This window comes from Salvelinus fontinalis, chromosome 23 (assembly GCF_029448725.1).
Source record: "Salvelinus fontinalis isolate EN_2023a chromosome 23, ASM2944872v1, whole genome shotgun sequence".
NCBI lineage: Eukaryota > Metazoa > Chordata > Actinopteri > Salmoniformes > Salmonidae > Salvelinus > Salvelinus fontinalis.
This window is the reverse complement of record NC_074687.1, coordinates 34,715,955-34,736,837: the sequence shown is the minus strand read 5'-3', so window position 1 is coordinate 34,736,837 and position 20,883 is coordinate 34,715,955. Positions and strand designations below refer to the sequence as shown.

The 20,883-nt window shown below is 41.9% G+C and overlaps 1 protein-coding gene and 1 long non-coding RNA gene across 6 annotated transcripts in view; one reads left to right on the top strand and one right to left on the bottom strand.

Annotated features, from left to right (window-relative positions):
• Positions 1–4,068, bottom strand: part of LOC129821191 (zinc finger E-box-binding homeobox 2-like) — a 52,558-nt gene extending 48,490 nt beyond the window's left edge. The window contains exons 1-2 of one of the 5 annotated variants that reach the window (XM_055878561.1): positions 3,579–4,068; positions 1,733–1,892 (exon numbers count right to left, since the gene is read on the bottom strand). In XM_055878561.1, coding sequence (XP_055734536.1) covers positions 1,733–1,805 — 73 coding nt within the window. In that variant the 5' untranslated portion in view covers positions 1,806–1,892; positions 3,579–4,068. Of the gene's footprint in view, positions 1–1,374; positions 1,653–1,732; positions 1,893–2,246; positions 2,681–2,731; positions 2,891–3,578 lie in introns of those variants that run through there. The other 4 variants (XM_055878556.1, XM_055878557.1, XM_055878558.1 and 1 more) reach the window with 4 other exon arrangements.
• LOC129821192 (uncharacterized) overlaps positions 2,880–20,883 on the top strand; it is a 70,495-nt gene continuing 52,491 nt past the window's right edge. Inside the window, exon 1 of the long non-coding RNA XR_008754280.1 lies at positions 2,880–3,434. This is a non-coding gene — a long non-coding RNA (uncharacterized LOC129821192). The remainder of the gene's footprint in view (positions 3,435–20,883) is intronic.

Here is a 20,883-nt window from a genome sequence, read left to right as displayed (position 1 = left end):
GGCAAACACAAGCCTACTCAAAATAACTAATTGCATATGAAGATATAGGCTATAAAATTCACCCACAAGGAAGAAGCAATCCGCGCAAAATGGGGAATGGGTGCACAAACATTTCGTCAATAAAATGATCAATAATAAAAGTGAACATCTGGGAGGAGCAACAGTGACAGAAGGCCTCCGTTGCTGAGCCTCAGACGAGACGTAAGCTGGTGAAAAACGCTTCCAAACTATCTAAAGAGGTTTGTTAAATAAATACGTTTACTCTTAAACAAATGTCAATTGGTCAACATTATTTTTTTCGTTATGTTATGCCCATATTGGCTGAATGGTCTTTGAAATTCAAACTATGCCATTTCAATTTTAAAAATCACTACTCATCTTGATCCTTACAAACACCAAGGTGCAGTTAGAGAGCAGCAATACTTCACTCTATTTGCCTTTGTTGATCAGAAACGTGCTTGAGAGCAGTAAAGACCCTGAACAACCTACCGATTTCACTCAATCAATGAACGAATAAAAACGAATAAACCCGAGAAGTCGACTGAAAATTGTTCAAAAAACAATATCATTTAAATGCAAAGATTTATTTAAAAAATACATGTTTACAATAGCCTACGTCTACGTCTACAACAAACAAACAAATAAAACAAGAGACTGTGATAATTAACACCTAACATGTAATAGCATATGATATTAAAGTAACAACAAAACCGAATTCAGTTCAACATTGACATTAATTAAAACTTTACATAACACACATGGCTGAAACGTCAAAGGGATGCCCTCCTCGCAAAATCCCTGTCACAACTCCTAGGCTACACAAAACTCAGGAGTTTTTTATATCCACTTTTCTCTGTTGCTTTCCCCCTAACATAATCGTTAAAAACGAAAATAAACGTTGTAACACATAACTAAATTCTCAAGTAACTGTTCGATAATAACAGAAATGCACTCGGATACTTTTGTGTGATACAGTCTGTGAGCTTGCCTATGACTTGTGTTGCGTTTAGTGCTGTAGCCTTTGTGACGCGCCGCATCAGAACAAACAACAAATGTAACATTCAGAAACTGTGACTCTTACATATAATGACCATTTCAAGACCTTTATCTCCAATTTGACAACCTATAATAACTAATACGTGGTAAATGTCTGTAAAGACACCAAGTCACTTCTGAATGGCAATAATGGCACAACACAACACAATACACACAGCACAACACAATATACACAGCAATGAAAAAGCGTTGAATAAACGTGAGATAAAGCCCATTTTCTTCATAATCACACACACGTTACAAAAACAATGCAATTTCTACATAATCCACATGTTTTCCCAAAAATTCCAGTCCATAACCTACGAGAAGCGCTCCTACCCATATAACGGTTTTCCTGCATGCCTGCTAGATAATGGCACTATCTCGCCGAACCACTTTTCGAGCCTCATTCTGAAGTCCCTCTCTCACACAGTCCAGACTTTTGATAGTCTACTTTAGTGTTCATAATCTCATTGAAAATAAACATTCAAATGCTTTTCATACTGATTAAATTCAAAACTACGACAACATGTAGGCTACTTTTACGCAGCCTACCCTCTTCACAACGCGTACACTGAATGTAGCCTAATTGCACTGTGGAAGGAGACAGCGCGCGGGATGTCCCGCATATGACTGGTGGCAAAACATACAAATGTTCCCGAACTGTCCTTTTATTTTACTTTGAAAAATGTCTTACCGTTCTTTCTTTGTGGGTTGGATTGTTTTCGCCTCTTACACCGGGGACCCTCCGCCATGATCTCCTGCTTCATTGATAAGACGAGTAGGCTAGGTCAGATGGCATGCAGTCCGCATGGGCTCCTTCAATCAGCAGCACACAGGCAGGCTCTGGTTGGTATCTAATAACCAAACAAAACGGCGACAAATGTTGAGACAAGATGACTGTATGGATCCTGTTCAACCACAGGGGCACGACATATAAAAGTTAAAATTCACTCTAAAGTCTTCAATGAAACTCCATATATGTAAAGAAAGAGTCCAGGATAGTGATATTGAGTAGGATCGTGGGCTACTGCGTCCGCCGTCGCCTGATCTTTTGATATGTCTCTAATCCGGCAGAGCGTCAATGAACCGAGCAGAAGGAGGAGGACAGACAGGCAGACACATTCGATAGCTTACAAGGATGACTGAAAGCTAAGGCATACATTACCACTAAGGCCGATTATTGTATGAAGTCTACAAAATAGGTGTACCTTTTTGTTTAAGTTTACTGAACTTTCACATAAACTTGAGCCTTGTTGATGACGTTTAGGGATTGTGACGGCTTCCCCTACTGTCAGTCAAAAACGATTTTGCTGTCATCTCCAAACTGAAATCTATCCCATTGGTTCAGTTTTTAATCACTAAAATGTCAAACTTAACCAAAGAACCATAAGCCATAATATGTTACATCCTTTTCTCGCCCATAGGTCTAAATCAAGTTGAGAAAAGTGTTGTATTCAATTAAAAACCTCATATCATGACCAGCATCTCAGTCATTTAGATTTTGGTTTCACTTTTTGCAAGCTATGTTTATGACTGTTAATATTCTGTAAAAAGCCAATCATTTTGATAGGCCGTTATTCATGATAAGGATTCAGCAAGAAAAAAACGTGGTAAATTGTGCAATCTTAAAATGTGGGGAAATAGACAAACTTCCCTTTTATAAGAAATGAATGTTAAAATGTATTTTATCTACCATCCATACTGATTGATAAAAATGAGAACCAGCCTGTCCATGGCCCCCGTTCAAATGTTGTGTAAAATGTAGGGACGTGGTGTTAGTGGAGTTTGTATTATAACGGTAGCGAAACGAAGGAGAAAACAAACACACACACAGTCCCCAACATTTACACGACAACACACGGAATAGACTACTGCCCCACATGGAAAAGCTTTATATTGTACATTTACGAGGAAAATCAATTGAAGTAGAATGGTTGAAACACAGCCCAAACGAGGATCTCCTAGTTTAAAGATTTAAATGTGGAAATGTTGCCACCGCATCGCATTTTTTTCACAAGGCTTTGGCATTTGCACCAGCAGTGAACACACACATAGGCTACAACACACACAATAGTGCGGATGTCGGTGGTCACTGCACAAATTCCCAGCTACGCAGAATAGGAGATGTTCACATTTGGAATGTGGATAAAAAAAACAATGTTGCTCCACCTAATAGAAGGCTATGCATAAACTGTACAAATAAGATGGATGGCAAACCAACGGGAATAGCATACGTCCGTTTCCTACCAAAAGGAATAGGAACGAATAACATCGAATACATTTCGATTCCCCGGAAAGGACACCGGGAATATGATAGCATCAGAGTACAGTTGACGCAGGTACCTACAGCGCTCTACCCACTCTTGGAGCAGCACGGACCTTTCTCACCTGCTCAGGTAAGTGGTCCAACTTTGATAATTGCGCAACAGCGCACGGATACCTGAGGTACCTGCATGCCATAGCTACCTCAACCACATAGATGTTGAAGTTTCACAGTCAGAAACTGATGTACAAATGACAATATGGTAAAATACACCTACCAGAGTGTCAGTGTGATCCTTCAAACAGCTGGTTAGAAGACAGAACGTCAAAGAGAAATGGTAAAGTGGTGCGTCGTGGATCCAAAGAAAATAACTGGGAATAAGCCTTGAAAATAGCTTGACGAGGGACCGTTATTCCTGATGGGCAGGTTAGGACTGATCTCTTTCAGCCACTTCACGAAACAGACCTGGGGACGCGCACTGACGTGTTACGCCTCTTCTAATGACATTTTTTCGCTCTCTTTCTTTTCCTGCAATGTAGAAGGCGCCGGACCCCTTAACACGCCACCTATCTTCACGTGGAGGGATAATTGAGGAGTATGTGTGTGAGCGTCGTTTGGAGAAGAACGTGATCAAGTTGTTGTCTCCCTTGAGATTATATTTATCATTTGTAGGCTATGCTTTGAGTCAAAAGTTAGAGGTATTACCCACGAATCAGACTTCCAATAGCGACATCATAAATTAAATAAAACAGCACTGTAATTGCAGTGAGAGAGAAGATCTTTATAATTCGGTGACAGGCACTGTCCATACTGGCATATGGGAAAAATCTGTGAAAGGAGCGCCGAAGTACCTGATTGGAGCGCACAGGTAGTTTACCTGTACATAAAGCTCCCTTCTTGCATGTATCCAGAGGCACAACACCGGATAGGTAGCCTACCTCTGCCTTTTTATCTTGACTGAGTGACTGTATATTCTCATTGAAAATCGTTCGTGCCATTCCGCATTGTATTTATTGTACAAAAACGAAAGGGGGAAGATGCAGACATATTTTTCTCCCCGGCTCTCACTGGCATTAACTAAACACGCTGCGGCAAAGGCGTCATTTATAACCTGCAAATATGCATATCATACTATATAGGGCTTTTTTGATTGTGTTTCATGTTTATCACAGTTTTTTTAAATTTCATCATCACTTGTAGGCTCCAGTCAGTCATGTGCAGCGGAGAGTAACTAACACACATGGTTTGTGGTTGGTAAAGTAGGCTATTCCCCTCCCTTCTCGGTATCTATTTATTTTCTGTATGGATGGATGATAAGTTCACAAATGGATGGAAGCGGCTATATGATGAGCCCACTCAAAGCCATTTGGATTTGAATGGAGCTCATACAAAACCAGGATTATGGAAACTTGATCAAGATGGCAGGTTATAAGGTAATTTTGAGATCTAAGGTTATTTTTAAGTTATTAACAATAACAGCGTTCTATTTATTTTTTATTAATATTAGGCTATTAACTATTATTATCATCTTAATCAAATGTCATGAGCATATATATATATATATTGGGGACAATTTTTGCCAAGGCCTCAGGACATGACAATAAGTCTATGATTGATAAAAGTATAGTATAGTTTCTAATACTATACTATACTTTACGTTTGTAAATAGGCCCTATCTAGAGATGCACAGAGGAGAGGCGCAAACAGTTGTGCCCAGTAACTCCCCCTTTTTTGTCTCTATGTCTGTTAAAATGGCATGAAATGAGATTACAGACTTCGATACCGGAGTGCTTTGGGCATTAAGAAATCCACTGTCAGTGGGGCATCTTCTCTTCTTGTGAGAAAGAACAACGTTTCATGACCAAAGTATGTTCTATAATGAGTCCTCCAATTAGCATTTGATCATGTAGAATAGCATATAGGCCTGCTCCCATTATCAAAATGACATTTCCACTAACATGGTTGATTTTGAAAATGGACAAACACATTTATTTTAAAACCATAATCTCCTTATTGTGATTTTCTTTTCAGTGTTAAAAAATGTATATATCATTTTATTAAAATGTTTTTTTTGTGGCCTTAGAAAGTACATTTAATAGCTAAGTTTTGTCACTCATAGCATATTGCTTTTGGGAAGAAAATAACAAACAGATATTTTATAATATGAGACTTGTAGCTGCATAAAGCTGAATTGCTGTCTGTGGCTTATTTGGAGTTCCTGATGAGTCTTTATGTAGAACCACCTGAAGTTCTAGGAAAAATAGAAGGGAAATGAGAGTCTCAGTCACCCCACGAACCTGAGGAGAGGCTTGTCATACCCTGACCATGTGAGCTGCCACACACACACACACACACACACACACACACACACACACACACACACACACACACACACACACACACACACACACACACACACACACACACACACACACACACACACACACACACACACACACACACACACACACACAGAGCGAAATAGATAGAAACCTAATGTTGCTCAAGAGGTCTTATTGCAACATGGGAGAGATACAGTTGAGGGGGTAGATTAGAGGCAAATGGATGTCATTGACATTAATAGGTGAAAGAGGGATCTGGAAAGTGTATGTGTTGAGCAACTGAGAATCATGTCCACTAATTATTCCTCTTTTTTTACAGGCCGATATGAAACAGCAAGGGTGACTTACAGTTCATGTCCTAGCAACATAGATATTTAAATTCCACATTAAAAAACAATCTAGGAAAAAATACATTGTTACACACACCTCAGTTCAGCTTGTTAAAGAAGCTGTTGTCATTTATTTATTCTCACGTGTTTAAGTTGCCACTCTGATTTGGCTAAATGATGTGGTATAAACTCTACTGTTTTGTATTTTAGCATTCTGGATGTATTTCATGAAGTGAAAATGTTCAGTAATTTGCAGTACGGTTATCACTATGTAAATTGCTTGAAGTTGTCACGTCAAAATACCAGCTAGACATTGAGCACCCACAAGGCTGTTCTCTCTGGTGTGGTTCAGCATCGGAATGTTGCCCACTGGCATCCAACAGCAAACAACTTCCATCAACGACACAACAAATGTTGTCTGATAAACTACTAGCTGCGGTTCACTCAGCAACTATCATTATTGAAGTCATTGGCCAATGAATTCTTATGTGATAGTGGATTTATATGGACATGACGGACTCAATAGTCCTTTGGACCTCCCCTCCTACCCCATAATAAATGTGTTATTGTCACACACACTGGATAGATGCAGTGAAATGTGTTGTTTTACAGGATCAGGCATAGCAGTACAGCTCCCCTGGAGCAAATTATGGGGTTAAGTGCCTTCCTTAAGGGCACATCAACAGATTTTTCACCTTATCGGCTCGGGTATTTGAACCAGTGACCTTTCGGTTACTGGCCCAACGCTCTAACCGCTAGGCTACCTGCCGCCCATAACCGCCCTTCCTCTTGCCCCCCATGAATGACCTAATCCAGCGTCTGCTGTCAACATAAACACATCACTAATCTGAGTCTATATCTGTGTAATACCAGTGTAAATTGAAAATAGAGGGGTAGAATAAAGACCGGGGGAGAGGAGAAGGGGAGGAGGGGAGGGGGAGAGGGGGTCGCATTGACTAATCCTGGATGTGGGAGGGGCGACAGATTAATATCGAGGCCTGGAAATTAACCAGGCTGGGGAGGGAAAGGTCTTTGGTAGAGGGGATTTAGGACAGGAGATCTCCAATACCTCTCCTAGCACACTGGCATTGTCTGATCTGAACTGGGAGATACAGACTGCATCCCTGACCTATATATACTGTACGTGTGTCTTGTCTGGCCTAGTGTATATGTTCAAGTGACTGCTCAGAGGCATGGAATACATGGAAGGCTACCTCCTGACCTCCCTCTGGCAGAGGCCAAGTTTAGTCTGACGGTGTTATGCTGTGGGTGGATCTCTGTTTACCTTTTGACCGCCCAGTGATTAAAACATGTGACACATAACCACAAACAGGAGGAACTGTCACTTAACTCCATGATTCACCACAGTGTTAGTTTACTTCATGGAACCTCAAGATTATATGGTCATGTACCTGGTTAGTTTACACCCTGGTTTACACAATTGTGTTGTTGCATTGTGAAATTTATATATTTTATATTAAAGTCACTAGAATCAATTTTTGTTCAAAACCACTATTTTAGAGTGACTATGTTAAATTCCTAAAGGCAATGATGGTTTATACTGTATGAAAACATTGGATTTTAGGATATTGCTATAGTGAATTATAGTTAGTTTTGCCCTGTGCAGTTTTTTTGTCAAGGTAATCAAAATCCCAAGGGGTCAGATAAGCCCAGCTTTTTGTTGTCCCATTCTCCCTCTACCAACCCGGCCATCTCTCCCTGCCCTGCCTGGCCCGTTCAGTAAGCCCTGTCTAAACAAGTAGGTGCTTGTGTCTCTACCAGTGTCACAGCAACGTTTGGTTTGATCTCCTGCCAAGCTCGGCATGGTCCATGGACCCTGGCGCCTCCTGTTAGAGGCCTCCTTTTATTTGATAAAAAGGATGGAATGCTGCAGCAATTACAGATGACCAGCATGTTTCAAATACGGGTACATGTTGTCATTTAGCTGAGGCAGCTGTGAAACAAATCATTTGAGTTTTTCAGAGACAGTTCATGACTAGTCGTTCTTTGATTAGATGGAATGGAATGCATCGCTATCTGATAGACTTAAAATGAAATCTTAATTTGCACAGACAGGGTTTGTGTACTTGAGTTTTGTGATCTTAACTTGTTTTTATATATGCCGCAAAGCTCTAAATTCTTGGTGACATTATGCCCTTATTAACTATAGAGGCATAGATCTGTCGACTAGAAAGCCCTGTCCTCGGCGATTAGCTGTGGCTTTTCAGTCTCTCATTACCAAAATACTGTATTTGTCAAAGCCGGCCTAGGCCGATGGTGGCCTTGAAAAACCTGTCACTGCCCCAAAAGAGGAGTTTCTCAATTCTATAAAATATAACTTTATTTATCGCCCCAGGAGCAAGGACCCTTCTTATGACACTCATTCCATGTGTTCTTCATCAAATCTGTTAGGTATTTACAGGTAATTGGTGCATAGTAACTAAATGAGTATAGTGAGGTTTCCCGTGTCTGTCACAGGTCCCTGTATACCCTCAACCGCTCTGAATGCTTCTACGCTGCCCTCATGTGTTGAGAAACCCTCAAATATTTTGGGGGAGGGCTTACTCTCAATCCCCTGCCTCCCCACCCCTAAATCCTCGCCTCCCATTGCCAGCCCTCACCCTCTCCTAAAGACCCCTCCCTCCACCACTGCAGCCTCCTCCCCTTGTTCCTCCCTTTTTTCAATTCCTACCTTGCAGTTTAGTGCTGTGTGGAGGATTTAGGCCTTAATTGACAGCCAGATGTGAGGCCCCTGGGGAGCAGGCTGGTGAGCTATGATGCTCTAAGCCTAATGGGAAGTTTTATATGTACGGGAGTGAGGGCCTTGAACTGATTAGTGTAATTCCCCCTAACCTCCCCACCCCCCTCCCCATCATCAACCCCCACCTTCTTTCCTAATACAACATCCCCTACCCCAAAAACCAGATTAAGGTAAGCCGAATGTTACCATCAGAGATTAGTGTACCTTTACAGCCATTACCATGTTCGGATGGCTGTCAGGGCAGTGGTCGGAGGGAGCCATTGGGTCAGTGACTTAAGTCACGTGCACAGTGGTGGATAGTGGAGGACATGAAACATAAACTGCAGCACCTGTCAAGACAGGTTATTGCCTAGGTTAGTCTGGCGTGCCTGTGCACACCTGTTACAGTTTCATCATCAAGGAAGCCCCTTTGATCAGTGCCATGTGGTGTCACTCAGACGGGCAAGCAAGTAGGACGCACGCACACATAGGCACGCGCAAACACACACACAAACACACACCTCCCAACAGGTGGTTATCCACCTTGGTGGTTAATCCTGTCTCCTACACGTAGTGTAGGTCAGATAGTTGACAACAGGAGCAATAATGAGAGCTGGAGCAGAAGAGCTGTGAATAGTCTACTGGATTTTTGTTGTTGTTGCTGTGACAAGGTATTTGACAGACAGAGAATGGTGATGATAGCTTTGGTTACACTGAGTATGAGCCTGATTCTGAACAGGACAGCTTTTTACTGAATGATTAGGCATGATGCCACCCATGGAAAGTCTTCTGAAACACTGAAACATTAAATTATCTCTTGCCATCATGCAGAAAACCTCTGGCAGGAATTTATAAGGCAGGAGTTAGAAAGAGGTTAGCTCCAATTTGTTTTATATCTTTGCCTCAATTTAGGTCCCGACTTTGAAGAATATAGACGATTTGTGAACTACTCTGTGGCTGAAACTCCAAAAGAGGAATAGAAACAGAAAAGAGGAGAGGAAAAAAACACAAACTAAATAAAGTAAGTCAATACATTTGCTCTTGGGGAGTATGAGGCACAGAGGAGAAGGAGCCACAGGCATTAGTCATCTGAAACACACCACCACTTTACCTGAAATACAGAGGTTGATATCAGAGGTTCATGAGTCTAGACTCAGTCACCATTGACTGGAAGGTATTAATTACCAACGCCCGTCTCAACCATAAATCCCATTGACCCAGTGTGTAGCACATTTATTACGCACATGACCTGTGAACTCAGCACATACTGTAAATCAGCCTTACTATTAAGTAAGAAACCTGCAATACCGAAACTGGATCCTGGAACGTTTCTGTCATACTCCAAGTGTCATCTTATTCAAAATGTTTTCAAGAAAAGAGGACAGGACACATATAGATATCTAAGTGTCTTAGCAGTGATATCTTCACCAAACTGATGTTACTAAAGCAAGGCCTTATAGGAGGCTGTGAATGGTAATCATATAAGGCAGTGAGACTTGGTCCTGTCAGCTCTACAGTCAGAGTGATGGGCTGTCAGGTCAGGACTAAATTTACTCATGGGGGCGGTCGCGGTCATTGGCACTTCCTTTTGGCTGTCATGATGCCCTCAGGAGTTCTGTTAAAGAGTGCTGGATCTTGCAGTGACATGAGTTTGACAGAACAGAAACTGTGGGTAGGGAAGTGTAGTGTCTGTGTGTGTATGTGTGTGTGTGTGTGCGTGTGCGTGTGCGTGTGCGTGTGCGTGTGCGTGTGTGTGTGTGTGTGTGTGTGTGTGTGTGCGAGTGTCAGTGTGTGTGTGCGCGTCTCACACTGTGTCAGTGAGTCTTTATTTGTGGGAGAAACGTTAAAAGCCGGCAAGATGACACACACTTCATATTCAGAAGATATGGGCTTAACTGACCATATAGAACTAACCCCAGTTTCAGCCGCTGCCCTGACAGGCTTTCCCAGCCGCTATATGAACCCTCCAAGGCGAAGGACAGGAAGTGGACAGGGGGAACTAATCTTGGGGAGGAAGCGGTGGGGTGATACCTGAGGAGGAAACCAGGAGGATGTGACTGGCTAGTGATTACTGTACACTGAACTGTCAACCCCCACAGATGACACAGAGTGTGTGTGTCTGTGTGTGTGTGTCTGTGTGTGTGTGTGTGTGTGTGTGTGTGTGTGTGTGTGTGTGTGTGTGTGTGTGTGTGTGTGTGTGTGTGTGTGTGTGTGTGTGTGTGTGTGTGTGTGTGTGTGCTTGTGCGTGTCAGTGACTGTGTGACGGACGGGGTAAGGAGGTAGAGGGTGTTATCGGACAGGCTCGCTCAAGGAGGAAGTGAATGCAAGGCATGATAGTTAGACAAAGTGGGCCATATCAGTAGTGAATGAGGGTGTTGGAATGTAGGGGGCCAGAGTTAAGCAGCTCGCTCTCCAGCCCCCTGTCTGTCCAATCCTCCATGTGAGGCGAAGCATGGGGAATGAGCACGTGTGTGCCTTTCCAAACATCTAAAAGCTGTGTATAAGCCACACATACCATATCATACAAACACTTCCAAAGCCCGACACGTAACACTACCAGCAACTGCACATGCTCAATACACACTGACCTGATTCACAACGGTATACATACATACACCACCTCCACCAATACCTCGAAAGTTCACATCAGATCAGGCATTGATCATACACATGGTTTTACAACACGGAAACACTATTTGAACACTGCACCATCCATGTTCACAGTACGTCTGACCTGCCATGCTATTGAATGGAGGAAAGGGGGATTTGAGCTGGTTCATCACCTTCTTTCTATAGAATAACATCCAGGCGTTTTTTTTTTATCGACAAACAGCAGCCACAACAAAAAAGGGTTGACTTTCGATTTGTGTGAGCTGCTGGATGGGAGTGAGTATTCCCCCCAGAGGGAGGATTAGCTGTACCTGTGAAAGGCCTGTCAGGTAGATTCACAGGAAGCCATGATAAGGAGAGGAGTGAGTGGGAGGAGAGGGGGGATAAGTGAGAGGAGCGGAGGAGGAACAGTTCCATTTCTTCTCTGTAATCCAGGCCCTCGCAGGATGCCTGCAGAGCAAGGCTTCCCACCCGTCTGTGTTTTGTGTTATGTCTCCCTTCTGTGGAAAGATGGAGGGAAGGAGGAAGAGGGAGATTCTATTGAATGTGGCTTCTAAAAGGAGGGGAAGATGGCTGAATTTGTGGATTGATGTCTAAAATGTTGCAGAAAATCTTGATCTTTCAAACATAACCTAACTGGACATATTGGGTACATTGATCAATGTTTTTGCACCTTCTTCTGCATACAGTACAAAGCAGTTTGCATCCCTTTTCAGTACATCAGGGAAAGAATAATCAAGGTAGGCCTATAGATTTGTTTAACCACACATTCAAGTACTTGGGAAATTCCGTTTGTAGCTTGGATCAAGTGTCAGAGTGTTTGGATTTAAATGATTCAATAAACTCTGTAAGTTGACCTTTTCCACAATAAATGCAGCACTTCATGTTTTGGCAGAGGTCCTCACACTCTTGAGCATAAAGGAAGCATGTCCTTACGATAACTGGACGAGGTAACTAATCATAACAGGACACACAGAAGGAGAGATGGATCTACAATGTATAGTTTTTTTCAATTCTGTTTTCATAAATGTACCCGTTGAAGAAATAAGAGGGAGGGAGAGAGATAAAGGTGAGCGAGTAAGAGAGAGAGAGAGAGAGAGAGAGAGAGAGAGAGAGAGAGAGAGAGAGAGGAGAGAAAGGTAGATAGAGACGTCCTAAACCTGTGTGTCTGTGTGTAAAAACGAAGATGAGCAGGTAGTCGACAAGCAGCGTACCACTTAGTGATTAGGAGGATCCAGTGGTGGGTCATGTTAATGTCAACACTGCTGTCACAGCCCCATATGTTTACAACCCTCTTCCTGGCAGCTCCCACCTCCCCTGTTCCCTCCCTAGCACCGGTAAACTTAATCCTTCACAAGTCCCTCACTCTCTCTCTCCTCGGCTCCATCTTATGTGTTCTCTTTTCAAATTACCACCACCTCTCCTCTGTGTAACTGTATTCTCCGTACTGTCTGTCTGTGTCTGAACTTAACAGGGACGGGATAACTCATTTGAGGTAATGGTTCCTCGCACTTGTCCAAGACAATACAGCTTCACATTAAAGGTGGCTAATTTCTCTCACACTGCTAACAATGGTGATGAGCTGTGGTAGATGCTAATGGTAGTACTACATGTTTAATTGGGAGCAGTGTGTAACTACATGCACTATAGAGCCAAGCCCCCCTACTGCATTTGCGTAACCTTGACCCCTGGGTGTAAAACGTATTTCTCCCCTATAATGTCTGAGAAATGACGTGTCAAGAAGTTGTTAAACCTTGAGTCGCTGGATTACTGTCCGACGGCCCTGTCTTTTTCAGTCGCTTGGGGTACGTCCCACTTCTTTCGAACTGTCCTAATTGAACACAGCCGTTTGCAGCAATTTTACAAGCCAGCCATAAAAAGCTTGTTCCTGTGTAGTATGTCCATACAGTGTATTGTATGCACTGCATGAGTACTCTTAGCATTGGTAGGTAGGCTATGGGATAATGACTTGTGGGTCATTCACAATCCTAGTGAGAGACAGCCTACATCTGGTAAGTGTGTTTAGTATCCATGAATCCATCAACATCACAGTACTCATAGTCAGGCAGGTATTAAACACATGGATGGTGGTGGCTGAGGTGAGTGGCTCCTATTCCCTCTCCAGGATTGCTGCGCAGAAGAAATATCAGCGTGTGCAGAGAAGCACGAGATTGAACTTCACTCAACTTTCCAGAGTTTTCCCTGTTAGTTAACACTATCAACTTTTCCCTTTACTGTGGGAATTGTGATATAATCAACGCAATGTTAGCCACTTTCAATGGAACATACTGAAACAAAACTAACTATGCAAGATATTTTGGTGTAGGCAGAACTTATAGGAGTAGAACTCTATTGCTTTGACTACAGTAGGCCTATATGCAAATAGACCATTGCCATATATGGATCTATGCCATTCACTTTGAACTGGACTGTTTTTACAGCATGAGCGGTCCTGAGTAGATGTGCTTGTTTTGAGATCAAAGAGAAAGCTAAATGTAGCGACGTGTGCACATTTTTACTTTTGTTCATTTCCTTTAATATTAGTGAGTTATTTGCCCAGTTATAGATCATTTGTAATCAGACATGGGGGAGTGATTGCTTCCTACAAGAGCACAAAAACATCTTTGAAAAGCTAGTCAGGTAAAGAGCTTTTTTTTGTCTTAAAGGGGCAGTGTTGTATTTTGAGACATGCTTTAATAAGCTAAGTAACCAATAGGCAGAGGACACCATAATTTGTCTGATTCTCTTAAATAATGGTATGGGAGTAATTATGCATTTTATTGCATCAAACAACACAACAACATTTTCAGACACCTCCTTGTCTGAAGGACAAATGGACAAACAGGTTAATGCCCTGCATGTTTTTTTCCAAAGTATCATGGAATGTAGACCTACATTGAACTCCACACATTGGCTGCTACTGTAGGCTGAATGAACAGCTATTTCCAAGTTAAAATGTTATGGGATGCATTTTCTCCATTATTTTTGATAACCATAGTAGCCTACTTGCCCACTGTTAAAACTAAGTTAAATCGTGTACAGCCTCAGTGTTCTAAAAAAATTCTAGGGAACATTGATGGGGGCTGCTACTGAGAGTTGTATTGACACAGACGATAACCATTCTCTCCATGAAAACCAGGTCCTCCTGGAAACCGTCTCAGACCCACACAGGCATAAAGCAACAGATGATATCACCAGGCATTGGTCTGGTCTATACTGTAGGTGGTAGATCTCTGAGAGAGTAAGATTACCAGCTATCACAGGTCAGGTGTTCCGTCTTAAGTCCAAAGCCAGAGAGCCTGAGCCAATGTAAACTAGCTCTGTAACTAGGGAGGCTTGAGTGGGAGGGAGAGGCAGCCTAGGGGACTCCCTTTATGGTTGTTTTCTTGATCCATATTACTTACCTTGAAAGAGCGAACGTTCCACAGGGGCCTCATAGAAATTCCAGTCAAAGTGTCATAGTCATTCTTTTACCACTCAGCAAGACACCACAAATGTATTGTCCCACGGATGTGGATGGACAGTAATGTCGTCACCTATTTAGATCTGTGGTTGAAGGGATCCTTGGTCTCTTTTCAGTTTCAACTGACTGAAAGTCAGTGGATGACACCAACAACCAGGCCATCCTTGAAGGAAAGAGCAACCAATGTGGAAGAACCGTGTTCAAGAACTTCACCAAAATGTATATTTCGAGCATTCTAGTAGCAATGCAAAAACACTTCAGGGTGACTTTTGGACTGTTCTTTAGGTCCTTTCGGTTTTTGCGCTCTAGATGTTTACCCAGGAATGAGAGTTGGGTCAGGACGTCCTGGCAGGGTCGTGTACTGCGTCGCCTGTTGTTCTTGGACACTCCCCAGCAACAGCTTGGAGTTCTATCTGTCTTTGGTCATCTCACTGTAACTGTAAGGGGACCAAACTATATCAAGCATACTGTGCAAAATTGTATCGTTATGGTACCTTGCCTAGAGGGGAGACATGTATACCTTTTATGGCTTAGTGTTTGAAGAATTTGATACAAGTGATGAGAGATTTTGAGAATTATTAGACAATACAACAAGAATATGATCTTAACAGGCCCTGAAGGATATGAAAATATGTTAAGGTATCCTTAAAGGTTCTCGTTACTCATTTAGGGTGCATAAAATGACCTCCTATAAGCTATGTAAATCTCAGTCCTCCCTTGTCTTTAATGTAGGCCTACATTAAACACATACAGTAATCTAAAATCTGTGCTAGTTAGCCTATAGAATTGATCTTTTTAGCCGGAAGAACAATTTAATGCAAGAACAAGAGAACGCTGAGTGTGTCCTTACTCAGAAAACCAGGAAACCACTACAGAGGGAGAATGCATTCTTACATTCTTAGAACTATTGCTAAGTGTTCTTTAGAAAAGGTACACTCCCTTCTGCTAAATGCTGTCAGATGGGCCTTCTTAAAGCCGTGTGTGGGAGTGACTCGCAGTCGTCCTGTTGCCGCTCATGTGTTTTTGTTTCTTCAGATTTCTGTGGAGGCATTATTCCTGGTGTCTTTGGGAAAAAAAGGGAGATGAAGTGAAAAGAACGAGACGATTTTGGATCTTGCAGGCAGACAGAAGGCATGAAAACAGAGGGAGACGTAGGTAGTGTGTCAGGGGGAGAGATTTAGGTTTGCGTTGGCAGCCGCAGACAAAGAATGCAGACAGAGTTGGAAGGGGGTAGCGGGGTGCTAGGTCACTGACACGACAAATCAAAACCGAAGGGACTTAGACTTCTCGCTTTATATTTCTTGCTTGATAAACATCTCTGTGTGGAAAATTGCCCCAGCACCTCTGATACATTATGCTATGAAGCTTTACCTCCCACCCTTCCTTCTTACTATAGCAGTTAATGTTGACTCATCCCCCCACTGCTCAGACTGCAACGGTACACAATACGTCTGCAAGGTAACGTCCTTGAGCTATGAGCAAATGTGTTATGATTGGACAGTGCCGTGTTATGCTGGATTTAATGCTAGAATGTGGACTTGAGCAAACCAGCAAAGGTTCCACCGATAGTTTTTTTAATCTTCTTCACGGGAGACACCATCACCCAAGCCTTGGAGTTACTAATGAAGTCATGCACAGCAAGTGCAGTCATAGAATAGCTTGTTTGATTTGTAAAAGGCACCAGTCAGGCTGGGCCGGTGCAGGCGGCAGTGATATGAGATGTCTTCTGTGCTATCGTATGCGTGGGCAGAGACTCTGTCTGTATCTGGTGCCAGCCACTGTTTATGACTAATACACATTAGAGAAACCATTGCTGTGGAGGAAATCCTGAGGAGGAAGGCTTATTCAAAACATTTCATCTTGTAACAGGCAACATTGAAACACACTTCAGTAAACTGGCAAACATAGTAGATCACAGAAGCCAGAGGGAAGGGGAGACCTTATAGTCCAACTATTGTGTTACTGCTGTGATGCAATGTGTCTGGTAAGAAGAGTATGAACTAGTGGAGACAACTGTCACTGACCAAATAAGATGATTAGGCAGAATCATGATAATATTTTCAGTTGGGGAAAGATACTTTTGAGAATTAAAAGTGGAAACACACTTACACTAAATCAAAGGCCCTAACCAGGAACCAACCAGGACAATAATAGCAAAGTGATTTTCCTTCACTCACGGAGGGCATATTTAAAGTAACAATTATGGATGTGAAAACTTGACATGGAGGGAGGCGAGCTGACAAAGTGCCAAGTCCTCTTTGTGTCTGGAAAGTCCACATCAGTCTAAGAGCCAGGGTACGTAGTCACCGACCGAGTGGTCGGAAAAGGAAACTATTAGTGTTGTTTTCTTTTGCAAGATTAAAGCTGCTACAAAGACCAAGTCATCATAAATTCTTCGCTTCATAGGTGTTTGTATTGAACTTCATCTCAGGCTGTGCCTTTAATCTTCAAACAGGAGAAAAGTATTTGGTAGGACACTCCTCCCAGCTTGAGGCCTACAGTAGGCAGTGAGTGGGTGAAAGCACACAAAGAACCTTAAAACTAACACAAAACCCAGGGGAAAGTGTTGTAATCAAAACACAGAGAATATATCAAGCACACTACTAAAGGTTTCGGTATGTCCAGTATAACTCATACTGGAATAAAAAATATGTAAACGGCTATTGGCAGAATCAAGATATTTCTAAACATCTTAGCACTGTCAATGTGTACTATCAGTGCAATATCATGTATAACACTTGTTTTTCTTCAGTCAAGAGTTATATTACACACCCTATAACACTGAGTAATAAGAGTAATAACAGTAATAATAATCCTGCTTCGGACATGACTGGGACTAATCTATCTTCAGTATGACCCCAGAGGAATTTGATTGTCATTTTCATTGAGAAATACCCATGTGTATATTTTTCAAGCTGGACTTCTTAGATTTCCAAGCTGTCTCTAAACTATCTTGTCAACTGGAATGATAAATTACTGAACAGAAAGAATAAACAAACCAACAGTCAGTTGTTTATGCCACCATGCTGTAACTTTGCTAAGAGTCCATAATTAAATAGGCATACCATTCTATAGACGAAAGGTAATTATCACTGTATGTGTTGGGGATAAATCAACCATATTATGCAAGTCCCCTGGTGGTGACAAAAGATTTAGCTTCCAGGTATTGTTTTTCAACCCAACATGGAACAACTCTGTATATTTACAATGTATGTATAGTTATTTCTATATCTTGGAAAGTCCTAAAAGTCCCAAAAGTAGAAGGTGTTCAAGCACCACTCATAAAACATCATGTCATTTTTTATGGTAAAAATAATTCTCACTCCCAGAGCTAAAAAGAAAAGTTATGGCAGAAAATGATGACTCCATCCCATCAGTGTCTCTAACACAGCAAGTTTGCTGCCGTGGGCCTTTCCTGGAGTCAAATAACCTAGTGGCCTCATAGGTGGAATATTACTAATGTCTTTCATAATTTCATAATTAATAAAAAAAAATATATATATGAAAATCCAGTGTTTCTACGTCAAAGAGTTTTGTTATATTTCAGTCTTCTGTGTTGTATAGAACTTGAAATATTGGGAGGCAAACTCAAGAGTGAAAACATTTCAACTCTATATCTGACATGGTACAGGTGTCTTCTTTCCCCCCCCCCCCCCCATAACCATGTCTGTGAGGTACAGTTGAAGTCGGAGGTTTACATACACCTTAGCCAAATACATTTAAACTCAGTTTTCACAATTCCTGACATTTAATCCTAGTAAAAAATCCCTGTTTTAGGTCAGTTAGGATCACCACTTTATTTTAAGAATGTCAGAATAATAGTAGACAGAATGATTTATTTCCGCTTTTATTTCTTTCATCACATTCCCAGTGGGTCAGAAGTTTACATACACTCAATTAGAATTTGGTAGCATTGCCTCTAAATTGTTTAACTTGGTGTAAGGACTGGGTGTCGGTGTGCGAAGTCAGGCGCAGGAAACAGAGGATGCAATAACAAATGTTTCTTTAATGAAACACGGAGAACTTCGGCCACCCTACTATACACTGGGTGCTCTCCGTAAACTGCCCCAGACACGGGGAACGAAAACAGTCCAGTAACAAACTCGAACATACACAAACACGTATAGTCCGAAACAAACACCACGCTTACAAACTAACAATCCCGCACAAAGAAACGGGCGGGCCGGCTGACTGACAAGCCCAACTAATTACAAACAAATACAAAACAGGTGTAACCAATAAACACATAAGGAGGGGGAGAAAAAGATCAGTGGCAGCTAATAGGCCGGTGACGGCGACCGCCGAGCGCCACCCGAACGGGAAGGAGAGCCTGCCTCGGTCGAAGTCGTGACACTTGGGTCAAACGTTTCGGGTAGCCTTCCACAAGCTTCCCACAATAAGTTGTGTGAATTTTGGCCCATTCCTTCTGACAGAGCTGGTGTAACTGAGTCAGGTTTGTAGGCTTCCTTGCTCGCACACACCTTTTCAGTTCTGCCCACAAATCTTCAATGGGATTGAGGTCAGGGCTTTGTGATGGCCATTCCAATAGCTTGACTTTGTTGTCCTTAAGCCATTCTGACACAACATTGGAAGTGTGCTTGGGGTCTTTGTCCATTTGGAAAACCCATTTGCGACTAAGCTTTAACTTCCTGACTGAGGTCTTGAGATGTTGCTTCAATATATCCACATAATTTTCCTCCATCATGATGCCACCTATTTTGTGAAGTGCACCAGTCCCTCCTGCAGCAAAGCACCCCCACAACATGATGCTGCCACCCCTGTACTTCACGGTTGGGATGGTGTTCTTCGGCTTGCAAGCTTCCCCCTTTTTCTTCCAAACATAATAATGGTCATTATGACCAAACAGTTCTATTTTTGTCTCATCAGACCAGAGGACATTTCTCCAAAAAGTACGATCTTTGTCCCCATGTGCAGTTGCAAACCGTAGTCTGGATTTTTTTCATGGCGATTTTGGAGCGGTGGCTTCTTCCTTGCTGAGCGGTATGTCGATATAGGACTCATTTAACTGTGGATATAAATATTTTGTACCTCTTTCCTCCAGCATCTTCACAAGGTCCTTTGCTGTTGTTCTGGGATTGATTTGCACTTTTCGCACCAAAGTACGTTCATCTCTAGGAGACAGAACGCGTCTCCTTCCTGAGCGGTATGATGGCTGCGTGGTCCCAAGGTGTTTATATTTGCATACTATTGTTTGTACAGATGAACGTGGTACCTTCAGAAACCTTGGAAATTGCTCCCAAGGATGAACCAGACTTGTGGAGGTCTACAATTTATTTTCTGAGGTCTTGGCTGATTTCTTTTGATTTTCCCATGATGTCAAGCAAAGAGGCACTAAGTTTGAAGGTAGACCTTGAAATCCACAGGTACACCTCCAATTGACTCAAATGATGTCAATTAGCCTATCAGAAGCTTCTAAAGCCATGACATCATTTTCTGGAATTTTCCAAGCTACTTAAAGGCACAGTCAACTTAGTGTATGTAAACTTCTGACCCACTGGAATTGTGACACAGTGAATTTTAAGTGAAATAATCTGTCCGTAAACAATTGTTGTAAAAATTACTTGTCATGCACAAAGTAGATGTCCTAACCGACTTGCCAAAACTATAGTTTGTTATCAAGACATTTGTTATTTGTTATTAAAAACGAGTTTTAATAACGCCAACCTAAGTGTATGTAAACGTCCGACTTCAACTGTATATGCTTTTCTTTCAAAATAGATTTGCTTAAGACTACCAAGAAACACTCTTTGTGACCATGAATTATCCCACTGCAGTAAAAGGTTATTAAAAAAGCTATTTTAGAAGCCACAAGGTTAATATCACTGTAAATCCCCAAAATGTTTCAGGACACAGACGTTCAGGCGGCATTATGTAAAATAAGTGATCAGTGATCTGATATTCTGTTGAGTTATCAGAGATACAATTGTATTTTAATTAACGTTGTGAAGGCATCTAAGGTCCTGCCAAAAATAAAGACATACAGAGTCAGCCACCGATTGTCACTGTGCAGCTCTGAACAATGTACCGGCCACAGTTCAGAGGTTCTCTTTCATGGCCTTCCAAGGCAAATTTATGAA